The 15,526-nt window shown below is 37.9% G+C and overlaps 2 protein-coding genes across 2 annotated transcripts in view; one reads left to right on the forward strand and one right to left on the reverse strand.

Annotated features, from left to right (window-relative positions):
* Positions 1–83: 83 nt before the first annotated feature.
* On the reverse strand, positions 84–5,300 carry opn7a (opsin 7, group member a). The gene is made up of 5 exons (XM_015034389.1): positions 5,165–5,300; positions 3,953–4,115; positions 3,540–3,667; positions 1,421–1,755; positions 84–994 (listed from the first exon to the last, which is right to left on the reverse strand). The coding sequence occupies exons 1-5, from the start codon at positions 5,250–5,252 to the stop codon at positions 365–367; spliced, it is 1,344 nt and encodes a 447-aa protein (XP_014889875.1). The 5' UTR covers positions 5,253–5,300; the 3' UTR covers positions 84–364.
* A 6,945-nt stretch (positions 5,301–12,245) lies between these two features.
* LOC106948617 (meprin A subunit beta) overlaps positions 12,246–15,526 on the forward strand; it is a 10,219-nt gene continuing 6,938 nt past the window's right edge. Inside the window, exons 1-9 of the mRNA XM_015034393.1 lie at positions 12,246–12,354; positions 12,503–12,521; positions 12,616–12,666; positions 12,770–12,813; positions 12,913–12,991; positions 13,926–14,043; positions 14,230–14,408; positions 14,938–15,156; positions 15,353–15,505. Coding sequence (XP_014889879.1) covers positions 12,280–12,354; positions 12,503–12,521; positions 12,616–12,666; positions 12,770–12,813; positions 12,913–12,991; positions 13,926–14,043; positions 14,230–14,408; positions 14,938–15,156; positions 15,353–15,505 — 937 coding nt within the window. The 5' untranslated portion in view covers positions 12,246–12,279. The remainder of the gene's footprint in view (positions 12,355–12,502; positions 12,522–12,615; positions 12,667–12,769; positions 12,814–12,912; positions 12,992–13,925; positions 14,044–14,229; positions 14,409–14,937; positions 15,157–15,352; positions 15,506–15,526) is intronic.

Here is a 15,526-nt window from a genome sequence, read left to right on the forward strand (position 1 = left end):
AACAAAAGCCAAAAAAAAATTTTAAAAAAGGGATAAAAAAAAAAAAAAAAAAAAAAAAAAAAAAGCCAAAGTACAACTTTTTTTTCTTTCTCAGTTTCTGTTCATAGCCAAATCAAATAAAAAGAAAATGACAAACATGTTACAGGACATAGCTGTTGTCAAAAAAGACATAATGGTAATAGTATAAATTCCTGAATCTTAAAAAAATTGTTGCAGGCTGTACGGAACGGCAGTTATTAGCTTCTTGTTGTTGGCACTGGTGCAGGATGATTCCAGGTTCAAATTGCACGTGAAGCCTCTCACTTTGATGAATGGATGGATATTTCCACATTTTCTAAACATGTCAGACACATTCTGAACATTATCAGGGCCAAGCCTCCTTTGTGTACCTGGGAACCATCTCCAAACTGATATTGAAGTAGTTTGTATCTGATGTCCTTACGGTGGCCATCAGGGACTTCTTTGGATGCTCACTCTCACATATCTGGCTAAATGTTTGCAAAACCGGAGTTTCCTGATCTTTTGATGAGTCCGTGTTGGCGGCTGGATTAGCAATCCCACACATTTGAGGGTAGTGTCTGAAGCATTCAAAATTGTCCAGGCACCTCTGGCACCTGAGATCCCTCAGAGTCGCTATAGGCGGCTGAGTAGAGGAGATGGATAAGGGAGGCTGGTTGGTCTGTCTGTGAGCTGTGCGACGTCTGACCATGACGTTTGGTTTCGAGCAGCACTTCGCGTGGCCCTTGAACACGAGGCATCCCTTCAGACATGTTTGGAATAGCGTTCCCAGGTCCCTGCACATGATTTGTCGGAAATTAGGCCTCAGCATTAGGTAGATCATCGGGTTGTAGATAGTCGACGACTTTGCAAACATAGCGGGCATTGCAAATGCAAGAGGGGGAATGCTTTCGATTTCTCCGAAGGCGGCCCACATGGAAACTACGGCGTATGGACTCCACGCCGCAAAGAATCCAATGCAGACAGCAACGCTTAGCTTGAAGAAGAAAAAAAAACAAAACAAAAAAAACAAGCACAGTAGAAAGTGAATACATAACTAGAACTCTGTGAAAAAGTGACATCTCTCAATAGTAGAATTAAAGGAGGTTATTCTGCATTACTTCTCCAGAGTTGAAGGTAAAGTTGATTTGTATTGTCCACTTAAAAATGTGCAGTATGGGGCAGTAACTCCATGAAACTTCATATGAATGTATTTGTCTATATAAGATGTCAGTTGTTTTTCCTTTTGTTTTCCTGTTGAGTCAAATATTAGGAAGAATGTTTGTTTTTTTTTTGTCTTTTTTTTAGCATTCAATGATAATGCAGCATATCAGGGATGAATGCCAATCAAAAAAAGTTTTAGATCAGTCTTCAAGTAAGCAAAGATGCGATCGTTAAATCATTTCTGAGCCTCTCACCTCACCTTGATAATAATCGTCTGGATGCTGCTCATGCTCGTCTGCCTTGATGCGTGCTGCTCCATGGTCTTCCTGGACGCCTGCACAGTCACCAAGATGCTCGTGTAGGACGCAACAATTACGCAGCACGGAAGGATGTAGCAGAAAACAAAGAGCGCCACGGTGTACGAGCGGGCCGTGCCGAGCTTGTTGGACAAGCGCCAGTCAATGCAGCAGGCGGTTCCGTAAGGCTCCGGTCCGTACTCTCCCCAGTGGACCAGTGGGGAGCAGGCGAACAGCAACGCATAGACCCAAGCACAGGCTATGAGCAGCTGGCCGTGAAAAGGCTTGAACCTGTTTCCTGTCGAAACGGACAAGGATTCCAGCTTATTGCAAATTATTTTAAGACAAGTATTTAATCAACTTTCCCCAAACTGCTTATTTTACACCACAATCTCGCTCATTTATTATTAGTTGAAAAGTGTTTGTTTCTCACAAGAGAAGGTAAACAAAAATGAAGAGTTGACCGCTGAAGAGGTAACAAAGAAGAAGAGCTTCTGACTGCCTTGCACTAAGCACATCTGTCAATTATTGAAATAATTGCTGTGAAAGTTAGAACAAAAGAAAGTATATTTTAGGGCAAACTCTTATTGACCTTATCTTGTCTTACCCCAGAGCAGAAAGGCACTTTTGGTTTTTCACGAGCTCCTTGTACCTGTTATCTATTTTGTTCTGAATATGGTATTCAAACCAGAAGTCTGACTCAAGCCGGATCAACCAAGATTCACAAAAGAAAAAAAGAACATTAAACAGCAGTGGGATGGGTCAAAAATGTTAAATTGCTAAGCAATTTTCTGGATCTAGCACATTGAGGGGGATGTTTCCCTCTCAAAGACAGATGTGCTTCACTGCACATATATGCCGAGGTTGTGAAATTGGCCCAAGTCTTTCAAGTTTGTCATGTGCAGATCCTTACTGGTGACTCATAGTCAAACTTCACACAGAACAATTTACTCCTTCAAACACTCAAAAATACTATGAATGAATTTTAGTGGGTTTTGGACCGGCTTACTAAGGTATCCCAAACTTTAAAACTTTCTACTGTTGCCGTTATTCAACCTGGAACTTTATTTATTGAGATTTTGTGAGACTGACCATAAATCTGTCTCAGTAATGTGAACATGTGAAAATAGCAGCAAAATCATGTGCCTTTTCATTTTGCTTTACTAATACCTATCTGAGCAATATAGCGATTTGTATTCAGTCCCTGAAATATTACTGTTGGGTGGAAAGAACACAGCATTAATGTAGTCATAAAACTTGAAAAGATGTAACGATCTAATAGGTATGCTGTAATGAATGTTCCTCCTGATCCAAATGTTGCTCTACATTCAGTTGAACACTGTTTTTTTTTTTTTTAAACACAGGCAAATGTGAACCAGCAAACAAAATGCAAATGACTGCATGTGAATGTAATTGTTTAGAAATTCAATTACAGGAAAAACATTGTGAGCTTTTTGTACGTAGTCCGGACAACTGTTTACATAAATACAGCCAACATGTTGGGATAATGTAATTTAATCTACATATGTTAAACAGAAACCAAGATTCTTGTGCCAGCAAAACTTTTAACATCTTTAAAGGTTAGCCTCTCTGTGGAGTGCTCTCAAACTGCCTTGGACTAATCTGGTAAACAACAAAATACCAAATTTGGGTAAAAAATTAACAGAAATGAAAACAGATGCAATTTTCTTTTTAATTTCAGGAAGCAACTTCTTATTTATGAGAAAGTATTTTGATGATATGAAACATTAATGTGAGACAAAAAAGAAAAAAAAAGACAAACATTAAAGCTTATTCACAAAACTTCAGGCATGTGCAGACCTTTCTATGAGATTAAATGGATGACACTTTCTTCAGGCCAGATTAAAGAACCACCACACAACATCAACCAAGATCACAAGTAAGTCATATCGACTGCAGCCCCTTCACTTGACAGTCACAAAGGAAGTCTAATGTGTGCTTCACTGAAGGCTCATTCTGCTATTTCCATCAATAAATCAGCTACTAGCCTCTTCTATTATAGGTGACCTGATGGTGGTTAATAACATTAGATTGCAACCATGACTTTCTTGAAAAGCTTACCGTAAAGCGGACGGCACACTTTCACAAAGCACACCGTGCTTAGCAGGGTCAGAGTGGTCAGACTGCAGAGGCCAAACAGTATGCCACAGAATGCGTACAAGGAGCACAGAGTTTTCCCATACAGCCACCTGCGTGGGAGGGCAGGGGGTGTGAGAAAGCAGAAGGGCAGAAATGATCAATGAGGGAGAAGGTGAGGAAAGACAAAGAAAAAGAGTAGGTTGAACTATATTTGCAGTGTAAGCCCACTGGCAATCACAGGGTTCATCAATCGTGCATTAAACAACTATGAAATGTTAAAGAGTGTCTCTTGAAAAAACTGAAGGTATTTCATTTTGCCGTCATGACGAAAAATATTTTTTTGTCTTTGTTTTTCTTATTAATTACAATGCCACAGCACATGCTAAGTTCATTACCTGTGGTAGAAGCTTGAGCTTATGGCCATGGGATAAAGGGACAATGTGAGGCCCAGGTCACTAACAGCCAGGTTGACGATGAAGTACTCTGCAGGCTTCAGCAGGTGCTTCTTCTTGTAGGAGATATATAGCAGTGTGCTATTTCCAAATAGTGAGCATACGCCTGCAAAACAACAAAACCACAATTTCATGTTTTCTGGGAAACAGCTAGCCTACCTCAGTGGAACAGCAGGAAGACTGAAGAATACATTTTAGGTTTTGAAGCACAGTTGATTGTAATGTCCTACACTTAAAATCATAAATCACCTAACCACAAGCATCCAAGGCACAAGCTACATTATTTCCTGTATTTAAAAAAAAAAAAAAAAGATCTGAATTTACAAAGTGATTCTGATTCTGACCAGGAGTGTTGAAATAAATAACCAATTATGTTGAAAAGCTGAAGACACCTGAGCATGAACCAAAGTAACTTCAGACTGTACTGCCTGTGCTCCAGTAGCATTACGCCATTTATAGCTGACTAATTAATTTTTCAATAAGTGTATTAACCACCGTTGGAAAACAAAACATTTAGAAATTGACTGGATTAATTAGTTGGATTTAAACCTCAGGTAAAACAGGTGGATTAAGTAGAATAAGATTGTTTAAGAATTAAATTATTACATGATGCATCACAACCTGGTACGTGTTAGAAGAGGACATTTAAGAACATTACTGTACAAGTGTCAGGCAAGTGACAGCTGACACTAAATAGAGTACGGCGCATTCATACGCAAACTGCATCTGCAGAAACATGGAATTGTAGGGCTCTTCTTGGAAATACAACCAAGATCAAAACATAGGATGAAAGTCAACTTTGGGAGCAGAGAACTGATTATCAGGGGCCTTTCAGGGTGTTGTGTCAGATAATATTAGATGAACACCTGCCTTTTTGAACCCGTAGTGACTATAAACGGGAGCAATAATTAAATTAGAAGATAAGTGGCGATGTAATGCAAAACGAGTGGAATCCTTAACACCTAACAGCAGAAGTGAGCTTGCATGGCTTCACGTTGGGCTATCTTCTTCTCACGCTGTGATTCATCCCCGCTTGAGCAGAACTCACAGAAAAACTCATTTACAACATTACTAACTCAGCTGTTGGTCTGTTCAAGAGTAATTTAAAAACAGAGAAAAAAAAATTACCTTTGAAGTTCTGCAGACTTAACTCACCGAAAATTGAGTAGACTACGGCCACAGTTATATCCAGAGGCACAGGTATGCTGGAGTGGAACGCCATGTCTTCAGCCAAGAGTCCCATCTAAAATACATTGTTTTATTTTTTGTTAAGTCCAGACATTACAGTTCCAGTCTGTTTTAACTTCTTTTTTTTTTTTTTTTAGAATCTCTGCTAATAAATCATTTCAGCTGAACAATTCCTTATTTTGTGAACATGTCAACCACCAAGACACCCTGCCTCATCGTGTACAGAAACGTTAAAAACATAAACCGGGACACCTATGCTCAATGTGCTGCCACTTGACCGCTCCTCTGCCCCGGATGATATTGTAGCCACTTTCATTTGACTGCCTTGCCAAATATACATTAACTGATGCCGAATACTATCTAACAATCATTACAATTGACCAAAAACTGAATTCACATAGAATAACCTACATGCAGCAGTCAACTTTTGATGTAGGTTGAGAATATGATCCTCAGATGTGGAAGACTAAAAATAAACAACAAAAAAAAATATATATATTTATTACAATTATACATCTGTCTTAGCGTTTATTGGCATCTCATTAAGCTTAATTAAATAGTTCAACAAGATAAAAAAAAAAACAAAAAAAAAACACCATACTTAACAGATTGATTTCTAGTTGCCCAAAGAAAAAAGTCCCAAGTGTATCCTGGGAACAATTAACACGGTCATGTATCTGTGAAGCATTGATAAACTGAAATCAGCAGAGAAATGTTCCACGTGCAAAGTCACAAAACTTAATGGGCTTGTAGTCTACTTCCAATAATGTTTACCCAGATAGAACAATTACACATACTGAATTACTGTGATGAGAGTACTTAAAAGTAGGCGTCCGCATATTTACGTTCTCAACTTTCCTCAAGAAACGCGCTGGAATTCCTCACATTATAAAAAATATATGTCTGTTTTTTTCACATTCATAGACTGCCACCTATGGACAAACAAACGGATCTAGGCGCCACATTGGACTAAGTTTCAAACGTTTTCACTCATCCCTTTTTCTCGTCAGTTAAATAATACCAAAGTATAAATAAAACGTACCTTAAATAATTACTTTCCAACAGCCCGCGATGCGTTCATCAAACTTTGATTTTCCCTCACACCTCCGACAATGCTAACGCCAAACAAAGTGAGTCCACTCCAAACAAAGCGGCAGTCTGGATTTTACTATGCGTCTGTGTCGAGAGGCTTCACTACAGAGCAGAAGATCCAGATGCCCCCCAAAAACAGCGACCTGCTCTCAGCAATTAATGACGTCAATAACCGCTCAAGTCCACGTGGGCAGGTTCGTGTCCACTGGGAGGTGGTGGGGTGGGGGTAACAGCTGACTGCGCCTGGCTCCATTAAGCGTCACAGCTCCTCCAACGAAATTAATTTTGATGAAAAAAGTGGCAAGTAAACAGTCGAGCGCATCCACGCGTCGGTAGGATGCGAGTGTGTGAAAAGTCATCGTGATTTAGCCAGGTGTTGATCACTGCAACTATGGCAGCAGGAGATTGAGCACTTTTTAAAAAAGAATTATTTATTGTAAAATATTACATTTTTACAAGACTCTCCAGGCCAACTTTCACTTCTCACCGATGCAGCGATAGCTTCTAGATTTGACCACCTTGAAAACAACAACAAAAAAAAGAAGACATGCAACATATATATTTTTTTACATTTATGATCGAGGGAATCTGTGATTTAGTGATATTGCAAAGTTCCTGTCTATTCTGAACTTTTAATGAGTTTTTCCAATGACAGTATGTTCATCACAGTGTTCATTAATAATGGTTTAAGTGACTTAGACTTCAGTTTAGTATCAAATTTTGCACTGATTTATGGACGGTGTCTCTGAATTAGGAACTTTTAAGTATGTAACATATATCTTATTATATAATCCAACAAATAATAACTCCTGTGCCTAACGTTATATTAAAAAGTGGTTGAAATGTAATCATTTTTATTCAATGCTCTTTCAAACTTACACAAATTCTTACAAATTGCTACACAGATCTTAGTGGTTAAAGCTGCAATAAGTAACTTTTGTAAAACAAAACAAACAACAACAAAGTATTTACATAGTTATTAAGAATGTTATTATGTCGTGACATGATAAAAATGAGATCCTGTGAAGTACCATGTACCAAGGAAGATTCTCTAGCAGGAAACTTTTTACAAGACTTAAACTAGAGGATTTACTACCAGTCGTTGATTTCTTTCATTTGAAGCCCTGGAGGACCAGGAGCAATGTTGTGATAATGTACTTTTTACTCTAGCAATCCCATCTTTAGTTACATTAAAATTCTCCAACCCTTGTGCCCTCTGATTTTTGTAAAATATTAAAAATAGTAATAATTTAAAAAAAAAATGTAGCAATTGTGCCTTTCACGTATCAAGACAGTAGCAATGTGGCTTTTTTTTTAATTAGAAGTCACACAAACACTTCTGGCATCAATCAAACTGGGTCAAAAGGAACATGTGGTGGCAGCTTCAAAATGAATTTAGTGTGTTCCAGAACGAGCAGAACGAGAAACAATCCACTCTGTCACACTTTGAAAGCAGGTAGGAATTATCTTCAAAAAGAATATCCCTCTGTGAAGATATTGCCTCTCGTGTGTCGCCCGTCCCCTTCACTTTCTTCCCAATATTCATGAACTCACCCTCATACTCGCATAACCAACAGGCAGATTAGCCTGGAGGTGATTGAGGACAAATTTGAGATGAAAGCGCTATTCCAGTTGTAATGGTGCTGTCAACGAATTTAATTGTCATGTCCGCAGAAGGAAGTGAGAAATGAAGGCACACGATAAAATAAAACACAGCGTGGACATCAAAGTGGTCCTGTGGGATTACAGAATGAGCGCTCAGGAGGATTTCACCTGGTGGGAAAAAAGCCACAGGCACCTTATGTAGTCATGACTACAGATAAGTGGACTAACTTCCAGTTCTTGTTGTGAAACACCTTTCATTTTACACAGAATTCGCAATTCACATTGCAATACATGCTTGGATGTCAGAGAAGAAAGGGATTTTAAATCACAGGTTTTTAAGTGACCAGCTCCTGCCGACTAAAGCTTTATATTCTCATCTTCACTTTAATCAAATCAAATTAATCTCTGTAGCCAATCTTTGTGTCGTAGTATTTTCTGTCTCTGCTGTTGTTTTCCTTACTATAGCTGAACTCTGCCTTTTATTTTATCCAGCTTTTGAACTATGTAATCTGATTTAGACTCTTTCCCCCCCGAGTGTGTTGTGGGTTTTCACTCCATGTTTGTCATGTTATTTCTCCCCTATCAATTGCTACTTTGTAATTATTGTTGTTTTTGTTTTTTTACCCCAAAGACTTTGGACTCTATAATGAATTGGGAGATAAGAAATGTGATAAAGTCTTTCCAGATGTCACGAGGCACAAAAATGAAACATAAAATTTCAGATAAAGGCTAAAATAGTTATCACAAGATTTTTAAAAAGCTTAGATTAAAAAAAATGCTCTTGTAACCTTTTTGACTAGAGGAACTTCCATTTGAATTTCAAAACTTCCATTTCTGAATAGTAACAATTCCTCACCATGAATTAACAATTATACTCCAGTCGTTCAGGATGCATGTTCGACTTGGGAATTTGCAGAAGATTAAAAATCTACTACGGTCAATGAGGCAATGCAAGGAAGTTTCATTAGTGGCATTTCCTGCTATGCCCACCTGCTGGGGGGGCGGCTTTGACAGACTGGCCCACTGGACACGGGTAATGAGGGGTGAAAGAGGCAGACAAACCTTGAAAAATGACAGCACAGTTTTACATCCACAGTTATTTAAAAAATTATTTTCTCACCACAATTAAATAGAATATTAACTGTATGAATATATGTATTTCTTAATATTAAGAATTTCTTTTCCAGAAAAATTCTAAGAATTTCTCTGCATTTTGGTTCCAATACTTTTTAGGATCTGAGTAAAATGAGGTCCTGATTCAAGAATTGGGAGCTACAGTAGCTCCCTTAGAGATTTCTATAGCTTTTTTTCAATTATTATTTAAATGTTTATACTTTCCTTGTTCTATGTTACTTTTCAGATCATCTAACCAGTTTAAAACAAAAACAAGTGAAATCTTTGGTGATAGAAAATGCAGTTTTCAAATGATCTTTTCATTTATTTTGAGAAATAAATTATAGAAAAAAAGTAAGTGTCTCCTTTGTGAAACCAGGAAGCAATTGTGATTGACAATTTAGTCTCATTAACCACCTCCAGGCCTCAGTGTTGATGATTGAACAAAAGCAAAAGGACGTCCATCCATGGAAGAGCTTCTCATGAGTCAAACGTGAGTGAAACTGTTTGGATGGTTTATCACATCTGTAGTAAAGGTTATCTGTTAGGTGGAAGAATACTTATTCATTGCTCTGTACTTGACTTACACACAGGATTCTGGAAACAGAAATAAAGCATCTTCGGCACTGTTCAGCCAAAAACAAAAATCCCTACTTTAACTAAAGAAGCATGATATATTCCAACCTATTCATATTGGAACTGTGAGTATTCAGTTCATATTGGAACTGGATATTCACTGTTGTGTGCATATTCACAGCATTTTCTCTTATCCTATAAATTAAAAAAAATCAGCTTCTTTTGCCTATGTGCGAAAAACAAAAAACAAAAAATATAATACCTAAGGTTCAACACTTTAAATCACTAAGGTTTATATCTGAGCAGCATTTATTGATGAGTCAGTTCACATCTTACTGTGTTCGAATGCAACAAAATACAAATGATGCAAGACACACAGTAGGCTATTTGAAGTTTTCTGTAAGGGCTTCAAGGGTCATAAACATTGCATGGCTTTGAAAAACATCAAGTGCATTATGTTTGGAATTCAAGTTTATTCTTAACTCATTTTAAGTTACCATCAAAGACTTCTGCAAAAGGATTCATCAGACTTCGAAAGTGAGCAAAAAGTCTGATTTATGAGGGTTAGTATTGCAGGAATGTCTGGTTAAAAATATATATAAATCCTGTAGCTTAAAGTAAGCTCCAAGGAAAATATTGCCAGCGACCTAGATGCATCAGTTCAGCTTCACTGGCTTCATCTATCATGTAAACCCATTTTTTAAGGAATATAAAGCAGGACTGAGGAAATATCAATAGGTAATCACTTAAGCCAAACCATACAAAGTCTGTTCTGTGGCATAGCTGTGTAATTGTGTTCCCTTTGCTTGTCCTATTTCCACCATAATCACAGAAAACAATTGGAGGTATTTTACAGAAAGAAACAACTATTTCAGCATATGTGTTATTTTGTGTATTTATTAATTTGATTGTCACAACAACAACAAAAAAAATCATGAATAGTGTACATATTGTTTTTAACAATTTTGGGTCAGATGATTCAGGGCTACTCCTTTAGGCAACGTCTAAATCTGGTGAGGTGTCCGTCTTCCCTGACCAAGCACAATGATACTGTGGTTGAAAAAAGGATTTGTACCTCTGGCAGTATGGACAGGTGCCAAGTATTTCTGGAAAATGAAATCAGTCTCCCAGAAGCGTATCAGTCATAGGTTTCCTTCCACTCAATTTTCCAAAAAAGTATGCTTGAATAAAACACTCAATAAACAGTCGGTGTCTTTTGCGGTGACATTTTACTCCTTACTGTTTGCTAATTGGTGCCACATAATATTAAAATTGTCCAAGTAACTAAACTATGGGTGTGTAATGAATATACAGGTAAACTGCTGATAAAAATGAACTTTTGAAAGATTTTTGATGTACATATGCCTTCTACACATAAAAGCAAATGTTAGAATATGATTGATAATTTCAACGACATACAGCAAATGCTACAACAATACCAGATTAAAAATTAAAACGGGTCAAATCACAGGAGGTTTGTACATGAGCATCACCGTACTTACATAAAGTAAGTACGGTGATGCTCACAACAAGCATGTTGTTTGTTAGTCTGACCTTGGTGTCTGTGGAGACATTCCAGTGCTGGGGCCACTGACAGCAAAGTTGTTTTTTTTTTAACAACCAGCTGCATTTGGTTTGACAGAGAATGAGCAGGTAACCATAGTGATGAAAAGAAGCACACTAAAACAGACAGTATATAGTTTAAAAAGTCAGTTTCTGCAAAAGATTTTGCTGCTCTGATTAAAAAAATATAAGTAAATTAAAAAATTATTATTATTATTTTTATTTATTTTTTTCCTTCCAGAAATTTTCTTCCAGGACTTCCCAGTATTTTGTCCCATCTATCTTCTTAAACTCTCTGACTTCTCTGTTCCTGTTGAGGAAAAGCAACCACATGGTGCCACCATTTTTCACCACAGGGATGGTGTGTCCTCTGATTTGTTAGAGTCCAAGAACCATTTATAGGTCTCACATGACCGGTACTACATGGCTTGCGCCAAATTGACAAAGGGGCTTATTGTCTTGTAACAAGTGGCTTTCTGCTTGTCACTACAAATGCTACAAAGGGCATTTTTGTGTTCTGCCCAGGTGGAGTGCACAGGTTGTGCTGTCAATAAATTCTCCAGCCTGAGTTGTACAGCTCCTCCAGAGTTACCAAAAACCTATTAGCTGCTCTGATTAATGTTCTCCTTCCTCAACTTGTCAGCTTAGGAGGATAGCTATATCTTAAGGTAAAAAGGACTTGAAGGGGGTCTTAAAAGTGCACAAAATACTTTTAAGACACAAAATTTATCTTTATTTATTTATTTTTTTAACACCATGTGTCCTGTTTCTTTCACTTCACAAGTATATATTACGTTACTTTGCTTAATTAGAATCCAAATCAAATGCACTAAAGTATTTGGTTACTGCAAAACAAGATGTAAAAATTCAAGTGTGTGAATATTTTTTTTGCCGTGCTGAGATATACTCTGTTGGCCGTTCTGAGGTACTTTGTCAAGGTGTAAAGCTTGATTGGCATAAAAGCAGAGGGGAGCGAAGTTGTTGTGTAACTTTGCCGTTTATGGCTCTGTCAGTTATTGACTTGTGAAATGTGTGCTATATCATCAACATACACCTTTGTATTCTCTGCCTCCTTCGCATTAACTTTGCACGGTCACTGCCATTTATTTACTTCTCAATGAAGACAGTACAACATGGCAGGAAGAGAACCAATCGGTGTTCTTCTACTTCACATTTTTTGCCTTCTGTGTGTTACCATCCTTTGTTTGGTAAGATATTGATTTGATTTAATGGTATGGGTTTTAAAATGTAAAAAGTATATTTGATATATATATATGCTAATAATATACTTTTACATAATATATTTAATTACTTTGTTATTCAACACTTTCTACCGTTTTACTATCCATCACGTAGCCGACTGCAAAGATACCAGGTAAGCATTTCCTTTAGAAACCTGTGGACTTCGCTCTTTCATAATGCTAAACACAAATGTCTTCAACGCGTTTATTTATTTCTGTTTTCCGCAGACTTTGATGTAGACGGTGGACGAGACCTTGACATTTTTGACATCAATGAAGGTTTGTCGAGACAACAGTTTGTGTCACTTTATCCCCCGTTTCTTCCTGGTTTGCGCTTGGTTACCCTTTAAACTGATAATATCTGTACTCTATGTCCTCTCAGAGGCAGGGCTGAATCTGGTAGAGGGAGACATTGTACTTGATGAGGTAGATTTTAATATTTTGTTTCATTTTCATCAGCACGTGTGAAATTTGTAAAATCACATTTCTCTCTCCATTGGGATTGGCTTATTCTTGCCGCTACAGACACAAACACGGAATTCTATCATTGGGGATGAGTACAAGTGGCCAACAACTGTTCCCTACTACATGGAAGATGACTTAGGTAAGAGTGTCTGTTGAAACATTTGGTAAAATGTAGCCTGAAAATAACTTCATGTAAACAGATTTACTCAGTATTTGCATTTCATTTCAGCATGACTTGGCAACAGTGCATAGCTTTTACCTGTGTTACATATTTGCAGCTTTATTTTGTTTGTTAACATTTTATTAGCAAATTTTACTTTAAGTGTTTTAGAATATAATTGTGCATAAAACATGTTGGCGCCCTGCTGATGAAACACTGTGAACTTGTTGTGCCATCTTCTTATTGTCCAAGCTTTTAAGCTGATAGAGATCCAAGATTACTGTCAGTTAATCAACAATCATTATGACGTGTCATAAGAGAGGTGACAATCTTAAAGTTGTTTGTGCATAATCCTGCACCGGGATCTGTGTGGTTTTGATAAATAAATGAATAAATAAATAAATAAATAAATAAGAAAACAAAAATAGTCAGATGCAGGTACAGACACACAGAAAAAGACAATACTTCTGTGAGCATCTTAATATTACTTTTTCATGGTTTATTCAATATGTTATACATGGCAGGTGAAGAACATAACGCTCACAACATTTTGATCATATCAGTGGGTGGGACGATTGGGGTAGAAAGTGAGCAGCAGATGTGGGCAACCGCAAGTATGTGAGTTTGATAAAGGCCAAAGAGCAAAAGCTGGAAGACTGAGTCAGGGCATTTTCAAACCTGCTGCTCCTCTATCGAAAGTGGTACAAGGAAGGAATAGTGATGAAAAGGTCCTCAGCCAAAAGTGCAGACAGTGAGTGATGTCAGAATCGGACTGACATCTACCGTCAGAGAGCTGGTGGACCCAGGTGTAACAGCAGCGACAGATATACATGTTCACATATGATGAACCTTTGATGATGAAGAACATTTAAACTTTAATAGACCTGATTTGCTTGTGTTGTCTCCTCTGAAGAGATCAATGCAAAAGGTGTAATTCTAAAGGCCTTTGAACAGTACCGCCTCAAGACCTGCATTGACTTCAAACCATGGAGCGGGGAAGAAAACTACATTTCGATCTTTAAAGGAAACGGGTAAGACAAGAAGAACCTATTTGTTTTTTTTATTATTATTATTTTTTACCCTTTTAGATGGTAAGACAAGCTGTGCCTTCTTGGGGATTAAAACATTACTAATTCAGCACATGAGAAGCAGTCGTTGAGATAAGGCTCTGCTGGTTTTATTTGATGTTCATAAAAGCTTTCCTCCCCTTCCCAAAGCTGCTTCTCCTCTGTTGGTAATCGCAAGGTCGGGAAGCAGAGGTTGTCAATAGGAACGAACTGCGACCGCATCGCTACGATAGAACATGAGTTCCTTCATGCTCTGGGCTTCTGGCATGAGCAGTCCAGGTCAGACCGCGATGACTATGTGCAGATCGTGTGGGACCGCATCTTGGAAGGTATTAACTGGTTCTGATTCTTTTTGTGAAATCTTGACTACGATTGCATATGCAGGACCTTGCAAAAGTAGTCTTACCTCTTAGAATGTTTCACACGTTGTTTCAAAAACTTCAGTATTCCATCGATATTTTATATGAAATATATGAAAAGTAGTCGGTAATGTCCTTTCTGTGCTATGGATAAATAAATCCCAGAGCAACAGATTACCTTCACAAGTCAAGTAACTAGTAAATAATCTTCACTTGTTCATAATTTATAAATTAAGAGAACTTTGTTGCTGCAATAAAAGCAGTTTTATTGCTTCTTTTAGTGCACCGATTGTTTTATTGCATACATGATAAGTATATTCATAACAAATTGACCTATGCTCATCAATTTGCTAATGTATCATTTCCTTTAAACTGTAGTCAAAGTACATTTTCCACAGACAGGTCAGCAGTTTCTAGAACATCCTTAAACACCTATGAATAAACAAACTTTTTAAGGATTTTGAAAAAGTGTGTTTTTATTTTTTAATTTTTTTTATAGGCAGAGAACACAACTTCAACACATATGATGACACCGTTTCCAGCTCTTTGGGCGTGCCCTACGACTACAACTCCATGATGCACTACAGCAAAGGCGCTTTCCAGAACGGTTCGGAGCCCACCATCGTCACCAAGATCCCTGCTTTCAGCGATGTCATCGGACAGCGAATGGAGTTCAGTGACAGTGACCTGCTGAAGCTGAACCGCCTCTACAAGTGCAGTAAGAGTCAACCCCATACGGGGCTTTTTTTTTTTTTTTTCTCTCAGCAAAACCAAAAGTAATGGAAACATTCAGCTGAAGATAGTGAGGTCCCTTTTTTCAGTTGGGCATCATTGAAACATGTGGATAAACAGAATGACGCTACACTGAGTTTATTACTGTTCCTACACGTGCTTACCACATTTTTTTTTTCTAGCTCAAGGCTCCACCTTTCTGGACTCGTGTGATTTTGAGCGTGAGAATATCTGTGGGATGATCCAGGGACATGGGGACCAGGCCGACTGGGTGAGGGTCGTTAGTGCAGATGGAGGGCCAGACACGGACTATTCCAACATGGGCAAATGCACAGGTGAGATAGATCTTAGAGAGA

This window comes from Poecilia latipinna, unplaced genomic scaffold, assembly GCF_001443285.1.
Source record: "Poecilia latipinna isolate Pla-1442-1.1 unplaced genomic scaffold, P_latipinna-1.0 Scaffold297, whole genome shotgun sequence".
NCBI lineage: Eukaryota > Metazoa > Chordata > Actinopteri > Cyprinodontiformes > Poeciliidae > Poecilia > Poecilia latipinna.

What these genes read in the sequence shown, in the direction of transcription:
- opn7a (XM_015034389.1), bottom strand. Translation starts at nt 5,252, where the DNA reads ATGGGACTCTTGGCTGAAGACATGGCGTTCCACTCCAGCATACCTGTG. An exon ending in CGTAGTCTACTCAATTTTCG is followed by an intron (nt 4,116 to 5,164) that starts GTGAGTTAAGTC and finishes GTTGTTTTGCAG; the next exon opens with GCGTATGCTCACTATTTGGA. An exon ending in AGCTCAAGCTTCTACCACAG is followed by an intron (nt 3,668 to 3,952) that starts GTAATGAACTTA and finishes CCTCCCACGCAG; the next exon opens with GTGGCTGTATGGGAAAACTC.